We start from the raw sequence: 13,785 nt of genomic DNA, 5'->3' as shown, positions 1-13,785 counted from the left end.
AAAAAAAAAAAAAAAAAAAAAAAAAAAAAAAAAAAAAAAAAAAAAACATGAATATCATTAACACTGGAGCGAGCTGTAACAGAAAGAAACGGGATTCGGTTCATCTTCATCAGTTACAAAACCCAAAAAGCAGATATTTCCTTTCATCCTCACTCCTCTTCGAACCCCTTTTGACCTGATTACCGACACTCCCCTTACGCGCCTCTTCCCTGCCTCAATTCAACCCCGTTTCCTTCGATCCAATGCCAATGGTGAGCAAAATGCTTTGATTCTGCTACCCTCAAACGAATAAACGCTCCTTTACTACTCCCGATTCTTCATTTCCCCTTCAATCTTATCCTTTGCTTCAAACAGATCGCCAATTCCTCTTTTGGGAAACTGAATTAATCGCCTCTTTCTCTTCGTTTTCTCTGCGATTTAATGAAGAAAAGGGCGTATTCTTAAGAGGGTTCTTTCTTTTTCCTTCTGTTCATCTTTCCCTCTTCGATTTCTTTTGACTTTTGGGGATTTGGGTCTGTTCGAGAACGGATTTTAGATGGGTTTGCTTAGTAGTATACTGGGTTTCTTCGGATTTGGCTTGGGAACTTCGATTGGGATTGTGATTGGATATTACATGTTCATCTATTTTCAGCCGTCGGATGTCAAGGTTTGTTTCTTGTTCCACTTTTTTTTGGTGTTTGGTCTGTCTGTTTCTTGAAAATATTCTGTTTCTTCTACGGATCATCACTGTCACTGTCTGCTTTGTGTTGGATTATTGTTCTAATTGCTTCAATCGACAGTGTTTTCTGAAAATGTTGAGTGGTAATTCCCAGCTCGTTTGGGGTTTTTCCTGTTAGTCACTTTAGTTCCCTCAATTTCATAAGTTTTGGGGGTTTTGCTTGCTTGTACTGATGAAGACACGACAGACCTAAGTACTGTTGTTCCCTATTTTCGTGGGTTCTTTTTGATGTCTCCTAGGATTTCATTTAGATGTCACCCCATTTTCCCCTTAACTTAGAGGAAGACATTAACAGTATTTGCCTCTGAATTGCTACCAATCAAGCTTCCTTTAGGTTCTGTTTCTTCTTCTTAGGCAAATGGAGGCTTAGTAGTTATAATATTTGCTCTGATCTGAATGAGTATGTGGCCTTGTTTATGAATGCATTCAGGGACTAACTGTTGGGAGATTCGTTTCGAGTATTAACCAGTCGAGTTCTTCCCGTTCTTTGTTGTCGATTGGCTCGTGTTGATGTGTGTTGAAATTTATTGTTTCAGGATCCTGTTATTCGCCCTTTGGTTGAGCAAGATACGAGCTCGTTGTTGCGGATGATGCCGGAAATACCTCTGTGGGTGAAAAATCCTGATTACGATCGTGTATGTCACCGTTTCGTTTCGTGTTGTTAGGATGTGATTGCTTGTGATTCATTGTTTAGTAACAGTTTTCATTGTACCTTTCTTGTTTCTTGTAGATTGATTGGCTCAACAAATTCCTTGAACTTATGTGGCCTTACTTGGACAAGGTTTGTGCTTTGCAATTGAAAATTGATACTCTTTTGCTGCGGTGTTTGGGCGATGATACCTTTTATTGCTGTCTTTCTTAGGCCATTTGTAAGACAGTGAAGAACATAGCAAAGCCTATTATTGCTGAGCAAATTCCAAAATACAAAATCGAGGCTGTTGAATTCGACACGCTTACATTGGGCTGCTTACCACCCACTCTTCAAGGTACATTCCTCCCTGTAACGGCCCTTGACCACCGCTTGTAGATATTGTTCTCTTTGGGCTTTCCTTTTTGGGTTTTCCCTCAAGGTTTTTAAAACGCGTTTGCTAGGGAGAGGTTTCCATACCCTTATAAGGGAACGAGTGCCAACGAAGACACTGGATCACGAACGGGGGTGGATTGTGAGATCCCACCTTGGTTGGGGAGGAGAACGAAACATTCTTTATAAGGGTGTGGAAACCTCTCCCTAGTAGACACATTTTAAAAACCTTGAAGGGAAGCTCGAAAGAGAAAGCCCAAAGAGCGGTGAACTTAGGTTGTTACACCCCCCCTAGCTGCTCATGAGATAGTAGTGTATTGTTGTTAGAACATCCCTTCATTACTCCGTTTTTGGGAACTAGACGAAGAATCTCACTCTTTGATGAATTTACAAACCAGGAATGAAAGTTTATACGACCGATGATAAAGAGTTGATCATGGAGCCGTGCATGAAGTGGGCGGGAAATCCGAATGTTACCGTTTCAGTTAAAGCATTCGGATTGAAAGCGACTGTTCAGGTTGTGCGCGACTATATGCACTAATATCGATTTCGATATGCATACTATAAATATGTATCAATACAACGAGCGAGTGTAGAAATATCTGACTTTCTCTTGCCTTTCAGGTGGTCGATCTGCAAGTGTTTGCTATTCCGCGTATAACCCTGAAGCCTTTGGTCCCGACGTTTCCTTGCTTCGCCAAAATATTTGTCTCTCTAATGGAGAAGGTGCTGTAACTGGTTAACTCGTATATACTTAAATAAATTTTGAGTCATATTTTAAATTTTGTCGATTCTGCAGCCCCATGTCGATTTTGGGCTGAAATTGCTCGGTGCAGATGCGATGGCCATCCCGGGGCTGTATAGGTTTGTTCAGGTACGAATTATTGTATATCATGTTATCTTTACAGATATTGTCAACGTAGATAACGAACTCGTGAAATTTCTTCCCCGTCATCACAGGAACTCATAAAAGATCAAGTTGCCAATATGTATCTATGGCCGAAGACCCTCGAAGTACCGATAATGGATCCTGCGAAGTGAGTTCTGTTCGTGTCGTTTTATATTATGATTATGTTGAAGCGTTTCGTTTCTTGATTCGGGTAATCTTTTGTCAGAGCCATGAAGAAACCTGTTGGCATCCTTCATGTGAAGGTTTTGAAAGCAATGAAGCTGAAAAAGAAGGATCTATTTGGGGCTTCAGATCCATATCTGAAACTGAAGCTCACTGAAGACAAGCTTCCTTCTAAGAAAACGACTGTGAAACACACGAATTTGAACCCGGTTTGGAACGAGGAGTTTACTTTTGTCGTGAAAGATCCCGAGTCTCAAGCTTTGGAACTGATTCTTTACGATTGGGAGCAGGTATTTTCGTAATAATCTCATCGAGGAACGTTTAGAATCTTCGTTACAGAGGTTGGTTGTCTTGTTTTGTTCTTAGGTTGGGAAGCATGATAAGATGGGAATGAATGTTGTTCCACTGAAAGAACTTACACCTGAGGAGTCCAAGGAATTGACTCTTGAAGTGTTGAAAAATATGGATCCTAACGATACACAAAACGAGAAGTCGAGAGGGCAGCTTGTCGTGGAATTGTTGTACAAACCTTTCAAGGACGACGAAGCTCCGAAAGATGATGGTGATGATGCAGCAGCAGTACAAAAGGCTCCCGATGGAACGCCTGATGGCGGAGGCTTGCTTGTTGTCATAATCCATCAAGCTGAAGATGTGGAAGGGAAGCATCATACGAACCCCTACGTTCGTTTACTTTTCAGAGGAGAGGAGAAACGAACTAAGGTAACGTTTTAGTATAACGTGCAAAAATGAACTCTCGCGATCACGGATTAATATGCTTCGGGTTCATTAACTTTGAACTCCATTTGGCATGTATGCAATGCAGCATGTTAAGAAGAATCGGGATCCAAGATGGGACGAGGAGTTCCAGTTTACGCTCGAGGAGCCACCGGTGAACGATCGGATTCATGTGGAAGTACTGAGTGCGTCTTCAAGGATAGGCCTGCTTCACCCCAAGGTATGTATAATATTTTAAGCTTGGGATCGGATCGTATGAAGCTCGGGATCATATTCTGAAATTTGAAACGTAATGTGAACAGGAAACTTTGGGGTATGTGGACATAAACTTAGCTGATGTCGTCTCAAACAAGAGGATTAATGCGAAATATCATCTGATCGACTCGAAGAACGGAAGGATCCAAATCGAGCTACAATGGAGAACTTCGTCATAGGCAGGCAGAGCTAGTAGCAGCCACTCTTCTCATTGTATTTCTTTTTTGCTTGAAAACCTTTTCTTCTCCTTGTAGGCTAAATTGAAGTAGGTGATTTTTGTTTGAATGAAATGTTGATATGGTTTGGTTTATTTTCATTTGGTCCAAAAACAAAGATTGAATAATATCATGCTTTCATTTTGGTTTAAATCATTCCCTTGTAGCAATTGATGTTTGTTCATACGAAATTCAAGAGAGGTGGGAGTGGCATTCACTGAATGGGCTATTATTATTGGATAGAGCAGAAGAGAAACCTAATCCTACGGATGATTGAAGCCTAAAAAAACATGCTTTCAAAATTTGTTCATATCAAACAACAGGAGAGAAAGAAGAGAACCAAAGTTGTTTCCAAAATCACCTTATAAACCAACTTCTCTTTCGTTCCATCAGCAGGCTTTTATCGACTTCTCGACGCAAAAACCCGATGATGGTAGGAGGAGGAGGAATTAGCAGAGCTCTATGCTGGTGGTGGCTGGTGGTGACTGGTGATGGATGATATCCAGATATAAAAAACCACCTCTCCCTTCCTGTTAAATAATCTACTACAGCTCATCCTTTACGTCCTCATCGGCTGTTTCCGATTTGATAGTATCTTCAGCTTCCGCAGCCTTCGATCCAGTCTCGACGACTTCTGCTTCATCTTCCTCTTCAACAGTTGCGTCGGAACTTATGTTTAAGCTAGTCTTCACCGTGTCATAGATTTGGGAGGCAAAATCCTTGGGATCACTGAGAATAAACCCGCTTTCCAGAAGAGCTGTCTGGTACATCAGTTTTGCAGCATGCTTTGCGCCCTCGTCCTGTTGTTTTAGATGCAGCAAATCAACCACATTAGAGAATGTGATAAAAGAACAGTGTTATAAGCATAAATAAACATGTTAGAACAGATTGTCATAACATAACATACCTCCGAATCCTTGACTATTCTCTCCCGAAGATCCTTGATGATCGGGTGCCTTGGGTTGATCTCGAGCACCCTCTTACCGCGCATATATGCTTGTTTGCTAGCATCTGATAGGGTCTGAGACTGCATGATCCTTTCCATATTAGCGCTCCATCCATACTTGGATGTCACAACCACACAAGGTGTGTTATCCAAACGATTCGAAACTTTGACATCGTCAACGTTGTCGAAAGAAAGGGCGGTCTTCCACCATTTAGTAAGATCCTTGAAGGACTCCTTGAGTTCTTTATCCTTCGAGTCTTTGCCTAGTTTGAGACCCTCCTTAGATACATTTTGGAATTTTTTGTCTTCGTAGTCCATGAGATATTGCATCAAGTACTCATCAACCGGATCCGTGAAAAAGATAACCTGTTAGGAGAAGAAAATATTTTAGATATGAGAGGAAATGTATGAATGGATGGCAAAAAGAAAAAAAGAAAAAAAAACTCCCAATTAAAATTCACCTCATAGTTCTTCTTCTTAAGACGCTCAAGGAATGGGGATTTCTCCAACTGTTCCTTGCTTGAGCCAGTAATGTAAAAGATATCCTTTTGTCCTGATTTCATTCTTGAAATATACTGATCCAGTGAAATCAATTTGCCATCCGACTTGGAGCTGCAAGAGAGTTCGTTTAAGGTTATGATCTCAGGGAGACAGAGAAGCATCAATGAGGCAGAATAAAGCAACCCAGAAGCGAAACTGAAGCGGAAACAAATGCAAGATACCTCTCGAATCGGAGCAGTTTTGCTAGACGGTTTCTGTTAGTCGCGTCCTCAATAATACCAAGTTTAATTGATTTGCCAAACTCATTCCAGAATCGACTGTACTGGCCTTTCTTCTCATCATCATCACTACTCTTCTCTGCAGCTGCTTGTTAATGAAGGTTTAAAGTTAATCAAATGAAACATGGAAGAAAATTATCACGTCTTAACAGCATCACAATAATCAAGTTCCTTAGGTAAACCTTTCTTCTCCTTGTGACTGAACTCATCAGGATCCTCTTCAGCAATTTTACGGATCATATCAAGGGCCTTGCGAATGAGTTTCTTCTTAATTGTCTTCAGGCTGCTGTGTTGTTGGAGCATTTCTCGTGAAACGTTGAGGGGTAAAGTATCAGAATCAACAAGACCCTGCAGAGAAAGAAAATTTTGAGAAAAAAATCTACGATTCAAGTCGAACGTCTTTCTGTTGAATAACTCGACCACTCATTTACCAGCAAAAAGTTCAAATACTTCGGCAGGAGCTCATCAAACTCGTCTGAGATGAAAACCCTTCGAACATACAGCTTCAAGTTGGATTTTTTGCTGTTATAGTAGCTCTCGTAGAGATCATGAGGAGCCTTAGGAGGCACAAACAGAACAGCTTTGAACTCAACATCACCTTCTGCATTGAAGTGACTCCATGACATAGGCTTGTCATCACTAAAATCCTGCCATTTAACGTTAACTTCATTAGACTTGGAATCCAAATTTTACAGATTGAGGTGCTTTAATATTTTTTCACTGCTAGAATTTTGGACAACTACCTTAGCAAGAGAGTGGTAGAATTTAGTATACTCTTCCTCTGTCACTTCTTTGGGACTCCGCAGCCATATGGCTTTCACATCATTCAAAAGCTCCCATTCATAAATTGTTTCTTTGACTTTCTTTGTCTTTGACTTCTCAGCATCATCATCTTCACTCTTTTCTGCATCATCTTCCTCTTCTGAGCTTTCGGCTGTTTTTCAAGACAGAAAACGTAATCAGACTTACACCATGACAAAGTGACAGTTTTCTTGCCGTAGTTATATATGCATATCCGACATCCAAGACAATAGTACATACGCGGTGCTTCTTCATCATTGGATTCATCCTCATCTGCAGGAACGTCCACGTCGATCTCTTTGCTTCCCCAGATATAAATGGGGAAGTTGATAAATTCTGAATATCTCTTCACCAAATCCTATATAGAAAGAATTACCACAACCCATTTTAGTTTAAAGAATAATGTTGAAGAAACTAACAAATAAAAATATGCGTTTTAGATAAATTTTTATTTAACCAATGAACAGATTATCAATCAAGTTCATTAAAATTCAACAATGGACAAGAGGGTTGCTGTCATATGGCGCCGTATAGCTTTTGTGAGAAACAGAACGAAAAAGAAATGGCCGGTTGCAAGAAGGAAAGGAAAAACCGGAAAGTCACAATAAATTCAGTGTTCGGGAATTAGGCTCAAGATAACTGCTTGGTGATAACAGTCCCTTCGTGTCCAATTTGAGGATCAAATCATTAACAAACATTAAAAACAGGTAACAAGAAAAGCAAACTAAACTTACTTTCAGTTTGCCCTCCTCCAGGTATTCTTGAGCTTCATCTCTAAGATGCAATCTAATTTCAGTTCCGCGGCCTAAGGGTTCATTCCAAGTATCTTCAGAGATGGCGAATGCTCCATCAGCCTTGGACTCCCACACATGTCTAGAAACAAGGAAAAGTTAAGCATACAATAACTAATACCAAGACAGTGGCAAACACATCCAAATCATAATGAGAGTTGCTCACTGTTTGTCATCGTTGTGTTTACTGATCACTTCAACGTAATCAGCCACAAGATACACGGAGTAGAAACCTACTCCAAATTGTCCAATAAGATTGAGATCACCGCTTGTCTGCATTTTTTCCACAAATGCTGCACAGGAAGATAGCAAATTCAATACCTCACATTACGCCTACGGACGTAAAATAAACAAAATTAACTTCAATGATAGAAGTACCTGAAGTTCCAGATTTCGCTATGGTTCCCAAGTTCTTAATCAAATCCTCTTTCGTCATACCAATACCTCTGTCGCGAATCGAAAGGACTTTGTTTGCTTTGTCCAACTTAATCTGCGATGTTTGATATATGAGCAATTACGTAAGTATGCAAGGGTCATCGACTAGAACGAGCAATTTTCTTGCTCAGCGAGGTAATAAGAAAACAATGTGTCCAAATCTAGCATGATGGATAACTCACTTGAATCTCCAGCTTCGAGTTGTCGCCTTCACCCAAGATCTCTTTATCGGTCAGGGAAAGGAACCTAATCTTATCCAACGCCTGAAATGCAGAGACACCATCAGTAATAACCGATCTCTAATTACGAGATTACAAGATCTGATGAAGTAAGACGAGGTGGAGTGGACTTACATCAGAAGCGTTGGAGATCAATTCTCTGAGGAAAATGTCTTTGTTACTATACAAGGAATTGATAATAATGTCCATGAGACGAGACACCTCAGCTTGGAACTCAAATTTCTCCGCGCTGCCTCGAAGAGATCTCTTCGAGATGGACTCCGACTCCCTGAAACCACAATTTTCGAGAGAACATACGTTAGAAATTTCCCTAAACTGGATAAATCTGTCGGTGAAAGCGTGTATCTACGAGATTAGACATTCACGAACCTCTTGACAACATCAGAATCCGTGGAGAGTCCATGCGGAACGGCGCCGATCTTTTCCTCGACCTTTGGTGGATCTACAACCTCGTCGGCATCACCGTCGGCCTTGGCATGAAATCTAGAACCTAAACGCGAGAGAAAAACACATACATCAATATCACCATAAAATCTTCACAGTTCAAAGAGAGCTCAAATATCATCCAAATTTCTCCCCAAACCCCCCAAAGAAAACATGAACCATCGTGATTAACAAAATGCAATATCCATTCAGTCCACATTTCAACAAAGAAATCAAAATGGATGAAAGAAGAACCGAAATCACACCTTCATCAGGTACGAGGGAGAGAAAGCAAAGAAGGAGAAGAGCAGAAGCGATCGTCCACTTCCTCATGGTTCTTGCAAAACTTCCAGTAGCTTCGACTACTAATCTGGTTTCTCAACTGGCTCGCTAACATTTATATAGGTCTATTGGATTGATCTATACCGCCAGCGTGGAGGATCCAACGGTAGCGCTTTCTGCTAGTAAACGTGGCGAAATATTATTGGATAATATTACTTTGCTCGACGTGGATAAAGCCATTCCAAATTTCCATTTCTTGCCCCTACTTAAGACTTGGGAGTCGAAGTCTACTTGATGATCCTAACGGGCTATGGCATCCGATGTGGAGAATCCGACGGTATTTATTGCTTTGTTTCCACGTGGCTAAAAGTTATTGGGTTGATATTTTGTTTTAGACGTGGAAACACAGTTTGTTTCCCGAAGGATACGTTTGGAAATTGTCTTACTTTCAATCGATTCGTTGATTGAGATGTGGCAAACAATCATTAAAAACGTTTTTTTAAAATAAATACTAAATAAAATTAAGTGCATTAATAAAATATTTCCCATATTATTTTCAACTTGTCTTTTGACTCACGTTATCTAAAATATTTTTTGTCAAACGTGACTCGAGAATCGATCATATGGTAAAATTGTCTGTAAAATTTTATTTTCACACATGCTGACTTGTTTGTTGTTTGTCGGGTTAGAACAAGTGTTGCACGATCAATGTCTCGATGCTGAAATAGTGTGATTATGACACGTGACATGGTCATGCTCGTCCAAGGCGTGTTGCCCATGGCCTCATGTCCATGACAAGCCCAACGCTTTATGTTTTTTCATATTCTAGTATTTTATTTGTATATTTCTAGGAGTATGACTTTCAGAAATATGCCTGTAGACATGAAATGCCTCAAAATGTATTAGAGGGGATACTACTAGTTAACCTCCCTACCCAAGGTTATATACGGTAAGCCATTGTTATTTCTCTCTTGCTTACTTATATAACGTCTCTTTCAAAAATCTATCTTTCGAAAATCTCTCTCTGCCCTCGCTTTCTAAAACCTTCTCTTAAAACTGAGGCTAGAGGCTCGAGCATACGTCGCTTGGCCGTAGGCGACGCAAGAACGAATTGGCAGCAAGTCCGCTGTCATCAAAAGTGCGATTGTGACAACGCGCAACCCATCTCTCTTTACCAGTCGTCCTCTCATTCATTGGCTATGAGCCGTCTCTATTCGTCGATACCAACGAATCTCATCTCCCCCTCATTTACCATTCATTGACACTCAAGTTCACTCAACTCGATCACATCTCCCCCTCATTTACCCTTCGTTGACACTTAAAATTCACTCAACTCGATCAATTGTCTGTCTCTCACTTTCTCTCTCTCGTTTGTCCATCATGAGCTCTTATGGTCAGATCTCTCTCAATAATGGTTTGTTCAAAATGAGTTACTTAATTCTCTTAATCGACTAACTCAACCCGTATACGCTCTTAAATGGATCAAAAAAAATTTAACCTTCATATATCTGCGTCAACATTACAAACTAAACTCGATATTTTCAATCAACAATAATTTACTCGAGCGGGACCCACGTGATAAAATCTAGTACTTCCATAATCTTTAGATGAAAAAAAAAAAAAACTTTTTTTTTTTGGGTAATTTTATACCATTAATTTAACTGTTAATATAAATAAAATTTGAAGATTAACTCAATCCTAGCAGTGGGCCCCATCTTAGTCTTAATCGTAAAGTAAAGAAACGACGACGACGGGTAAGATCTTCCATCAGAAAAGGAATTAAAACTACCAAGCTTGAAAGTCGAGCAAAGTTGGTACTTTACGGCAGGTTCGCGGCCACCGCCGCCGCAAACCTCCACCATCCACCAACCACCTTTCAGATCATGAAAGGCAGCTGTTCCAAAGAATTAGAGGCTTTTTTTTTTTTTTTTTTTTTTTTTTTTTTTTNTTTTTTCTCAACAATTTCTTCAAAATATAAATACAATAAATATTACAAAAATCAAGAAATTGTTAATGTAGAAACATTCTGCCTAAAAACCAGAAGAACATATGGACATTAAATCTAATGGAAGAAGAAAATAAAAAAAATAAAAAGAAACAGTGACCAATTCAAAGCTGAAGACAAAGCCATTGTTTTGGATGATCCGTCTCCGGTGATGAAGTCCGGCAGCCATGAACTGTTGAACGTCACCGACGGCCCATCGCCTCGGTTCGACGGGTCTTTTTCTGATTTTTGGCTGAAAAAGCAAAAAAAAAAAAAAAAACATGTTTTTTGAGGAAAAAAAGGTTGGATTATGAGGAAGATGACTGTCAAAGTGTCACTTTACAGGTAATGATTCATCTTTTTGCTGTTAGATTATTTGTCCCAAAAAAAAAAAGCAATGTGAATGAAAAATTAGAAGTAAATTACTGAAAATCTTATGTTTTTTATAGGATTTTCTTTATCTCATACAAATCGAGAGGGGTACAATTGTCATTTCCAATCTCACCCTCGACTTTTGCCCGGATAACAAATAGTTGGATATAGATTCAAAATGTCGTTAGTCTCGATTGTCTATGCGTCTAATTACATTAGTTCAAATTTCTCAAACTAAAAAAATTTCGAACTCGTGTTAGTGCTGATATGATCGCCCCTAACATGGAATGACACGAAGAAACGTGGGGCGGTATGATCCGATGCATACAAATGCTCGGAACAGTTAATGGGGTCACCCGAACACGTCGGAGAGAAGAAATATAATGAACATGAATACACGGGTGGAGCGGGTGGCAAGATAATCTTTAAAAAGTATAAAATTAATATTAAATTAGTTTGGAATAATTTAAATTAAAAATTGAAAGCTATTTTTTTTACCTTGCTGATGAAGGGCAGAATGTGATGGTGTAATCTGCACCACTGCAAGTAAAAGTGCTTGACGCGTCATCAAAGGCGTAGCTATACGATTTGGGGCAAGCCGATTTAAACATTTCCGAGTACAACGACGGTTTACAGGCGGCGGGTGAGTTATACGCGCCACTACAACAGTACTCCGGATTCCCAAACGCCTCACATGCGCTTCTACACGCTTTCCCCTCGCCACCACGTAGTTCCGCAGGGCACCGTCGGTTCAGGTCCGCCGCACATCCAGTCGACTGACAAGTGCCGCTCCCGCCAGTGGAGTCGACCATCATCGGAATGTTGTAGCCGTCGACCAAACTGACATCGTAAAAGTCCATCGCGCCACCACCGGAACCAATCGTGAACTCAGCTAGAGTCGCGGGTGGGGTGGCTCCGTTGCCATTGCATTCCATTTGGTTTGACCCACAGTCGGCTGTCTGGCAGCTGCCTTGACCGGTGGCGGAGTCGAACGAACAGCCTGTCCGGCCCCAGAATCTGCCGGACCAACCCGGCGGCGGTTGGAATGCACGCGCCGCCCCAGGGGAGAGCTCGAAGCCAGTGGATTCCAATTGGGTGTTTCCGAGAATTCCCGGCCAAACTGTGTAATCGCATCTATTTATTAATGTAATTCCAGCTCCATAAACGCCGTTAAAGAAGACGATCAAAAGCAGAGAGAGAAACAAAAATGGAGGAGAGAGAAAATGGGTTCGAAGAAATCCCATTGAAGAAGATGAAGAACAACAATTACATCTCTCTCCTCTGTTCAATCGGGAGTTTCTCTCTCTTCGTGTGTGTATATATATAATGAATTGAAAGTGGACAAAGGGAAAGAGATTACAATTGACTTTACAGGTCAAAACAAGGAACTCCGACCCTCCGACCGTGTTCAATTCGAGCGTACTTTTATAGATAAGACACTAATTATCATTTTCCGTTCAGCTACGAAAAGGGTTGAAAGTGGTTAAATTCAAATTTTTGTCGGGACCCTTTTATTGAGTCTGTTGGATGATGGAAGTCCCACATCCGCTAATTAGGGAATGATAGGAATACTAATTCCATTGGTACGAGATATTTTGGGAAAGTCGAATTGTGGAGAGTCGTGTTCGTCTAACAGAGTCTACTGTCTTAAAGATGATAGATGATCAATTATCGTTGCGTTGCAAAAGACGGCGATGAATCAAATTTGATGATGTACCCTGACGATATTACCTACTAAACGTCGCACTCCGCTTGAGTGTGATAGAGACCCCACCGAAAAACTTGACACGGTGTCACGTTTAAAGAAACATATCACAAAGAAAAAAAAAAGAAGAGAGGTGGAGATTTATGATAATGAAGATAAGTAAGATTTGTTTCAAGTTGTAAAGGTAGAGGAGAGTGGACTTTGCTTTATGAAATGAGGCACAAAAAAATTATTTTAAAAATTTTAATTAAATAAATATATAAATATTGTGATGGACGATCTCTCCACGTCCCATCTACGAGTTCTCATCCGTCGTTTACATGTACTTTCACACCTATGGATCCTGTACGAGTTCAACCCGACCGCTAGTAGATATCGTCTACTTTGGTTCGTTTTGAATTGTCATCAGCCTCACAGTTTTAGGTAGAGATTGGAGAGTGGAACAAAACATTTTTATAATGGTCTAGAAATCTCTCTCTACCGGACGCGTTTTAAAACTTGAGGGGAAGTTTAGTCAAATAGGACAATATCTGGTCAGCAGTGGGCTTAGGTTGTACTGAGTGTTTCGTTCCTCTCTTCAACTGATATGGGATCTCATATATTCCTATTTTGTAACATTATTATGTGTCGTAGAGCATTGAGATTTTACAAAAATTATAAAGCTTAAAATCATGTCAGAATACGCACGAATGTTTTTTTTTTTTTTTTTTTTTTTGTGAAGATATTTTGTTCGTAAAAGTTAAGAGAAATGATATTTGACGGTCTGAAACAATGCATTTTACGAAAAGAAAAACTTTATATTAAAAACAAAGTGAGATAAATTAAAGCGATGACAATAATATGTCACAAACATGTAGATATTACATAAATATATACATTAAGGCTTTGTTTTTAGTGAACATTTATTTAGCATTTTATTGGAGCATTGGGTTAATATAAAGTTAGTAGCCAAATGACGTGGGAATTATTTTAAAATATATATTTTATCGAAAAAATTGTAAAAAAAAAAAAA

General features: G+C 39.8%; 3 protein-coding genes across 4 annotated transcripts; 1 reads left to right on the top strand and 2 right to left on the bottom strand.

The window, feature by feature from the left end:
* Nucleotides 1–68: 68 nt before the first annotated feature.
* LOC111805099 (synaptotagmin-2-like) lies at nt 69–4,169 on the top strand. The gene is made up of 12 exons (XM_023689992.1): nt 69–646; nt 1,255–1,353; nt 1,449–1,499; nt 1,581–1,704; nt 2,138–2,256; nt 2,364–2,465; nt 2,539–2,613; nt 2,700–2,776; nt 2,855–3,101; nt 3,178–3,531; nt 3,635–3,766; nt 3,849–4,169. The coding sequence occupies exons 1-12, from the start codon at nt 536–538 to the stop codon at nt 3,978–3,980; spliced, it is 1,623 nt and encodes a 540-aa protein (XP_023545760.1). The 5' UTR covers nt 69–535; the 3' UTR covers nt 3,981–4,169.
* Nucleotides 4,170–4,229: 60 nt separating this feature from the next.
* On the bottom strand, nt 4,230–8,796 carry LOC111805098 (endoplasmin homolog). The gene is made up of 15 exons (XM_023689991.1): nt 8,697–8,796; nt 8,377–8,497; nt 8,122–8,275; nt 7,951–8,031; nt 7,712–7,823; nt 7,500–7,626; nt 7,277–7,415; nt 6,783–6,900; nt 6,485–6,675; nt 6,173–6,388; nt 5,924–6,089; nt 5,685–5,826; nt 5,424–5,574; nt 4,924–5,328; nt 4,230–4,816 (listed from the first exon to the last, which is right to left on the bottom strand). Exons 1-15 carry the CDS (start codon nt 8,761–8,763, stop codon nt 4,562–4,564), a joined length of 2,445 nt encoding a protein of 814 aa, XP_023545759.1. The 5' UTR covers nt 8,764–8,796; the 3' UTR covers nt 4,230–4,561.
* A 1,906-nt stretch (nt 8,797–10,702) lies between these two features.
* On the bottom strand, nt 10,703–12,362 carry LOC111805712 (thaumatin-like protein 1). 2 transcript variants are annotated; one of them, XM_023690906.1, is made up of 2 exons: nt 11,567–12,362; nt 10,703–10,949 (listed from the first exon to the last, which is right to left on the bottom strand). In XM_023690906.1, exons 1-2 carry the CDS (start codon nt 12,310–12,312, stop codon nt 10,775–10,777), a joined length of 921 nt encoding a protein of 306 aa, XP_023546674.1. In that variant the 5' UTR covers nt 12,313–12,362; the 3' UTR covers nt 10,703–10,774. The 2 variants fall into 2 exon arrangements, with proteins under 2 accessions (XP_023546674.1, XP_023546673.1); XM_023690905.1 differs by lacking the exon at nt 10,703–10,949 and adding an exon at nt 11,263–11,491.
* Between the last annotated feature and the right edge of the window lie 1,423 nt (nt 12,363–13,785).

Source organism: Cucurbita pepo, chromosome LG11 (assembly GCF_002806865.2).
Source record: "Cucurbita pepo subsp. pepo cultivar mu-cu-16 chromosome LG11, ASM280686v2, whole genome shotgun sequence".
NCBI lineage: Eukaryota > Viridiplantae > Streptophyta > Magnoliopsida > Cucurbitales > Cucurbitaceae > Cucurbita > Cucurbita pepo.
This window is presented reverse-complemented; position numbering and strand designations above follow the sequence as displayed.

What these genes read in the sequence shown, in the direction of transcription:
- LOC111805099 (XM_023689992.1), top strand. Translation starts at nt 536, where the DNA reads ATGGGTTTGCTTAGTAGTATACTGGGTTTCTTCGGATTTGGCTTGGGA. An exon ending in CTTACCACCCACTCTTCAAG is followed by an intron (nt 1,705 to 2,137) that starts GTACATTCCTCC and finishes TTTACAAACCAG; the next exon opens with GAATGAAAGTTTATACGACC. An exon ending in TTCTTTACGATTGGGAGCAG is followed by an intron (nt 3,102 to 3,177) that starts GTATTTTCGTAA and finishes TTTTGTTCTTAG; the next exon opens with GTTGGGAAGCATGATAAGAT.
- LOC111805098 (XM_023689991.1), bottom strand. Translation starts at nt 8,763, where the DNA reads ATGAGGAAGTGGACGATCGCTTCTGCTCTTCTCCTTCTTTGCTTTCTC. An exon ending in AAACACAACGATGACAAACA is followed by an intron (nt 7,416 to 7,499) that starts GTGAGCAACTCT and finishes CCTTGTTTCTAG; the next exon opens with ACATGTGTGGGAGTCCAAGG. An exon ending in CAGTCACAAGGAGAAGAAAG is followed by an intron (nt 5,827 to 5,923) that starts GTTTACCTAAGG and finishes ATTAACAAGCAG; the next exon opens with CTGCAGAGAAGAGTAGTGAT.
- LOC111805712 (XM_023690905.1), bottom strand. Translation starts at nt 12,312, where the DNA reads ATGGGATTTCTTCGAACCCATTTTCTCTCTCCTCCATTTTTGTTTCTC. An exon ending in TTCTGCCCTTCATCAGCAAG is followed by an intron (nt 11,492 to 11,566) that starts GTAAAAAAAATA and finishes TACTTTTTAAAG; the next exon opens with ATTATCTTGCCACCCGCTCC.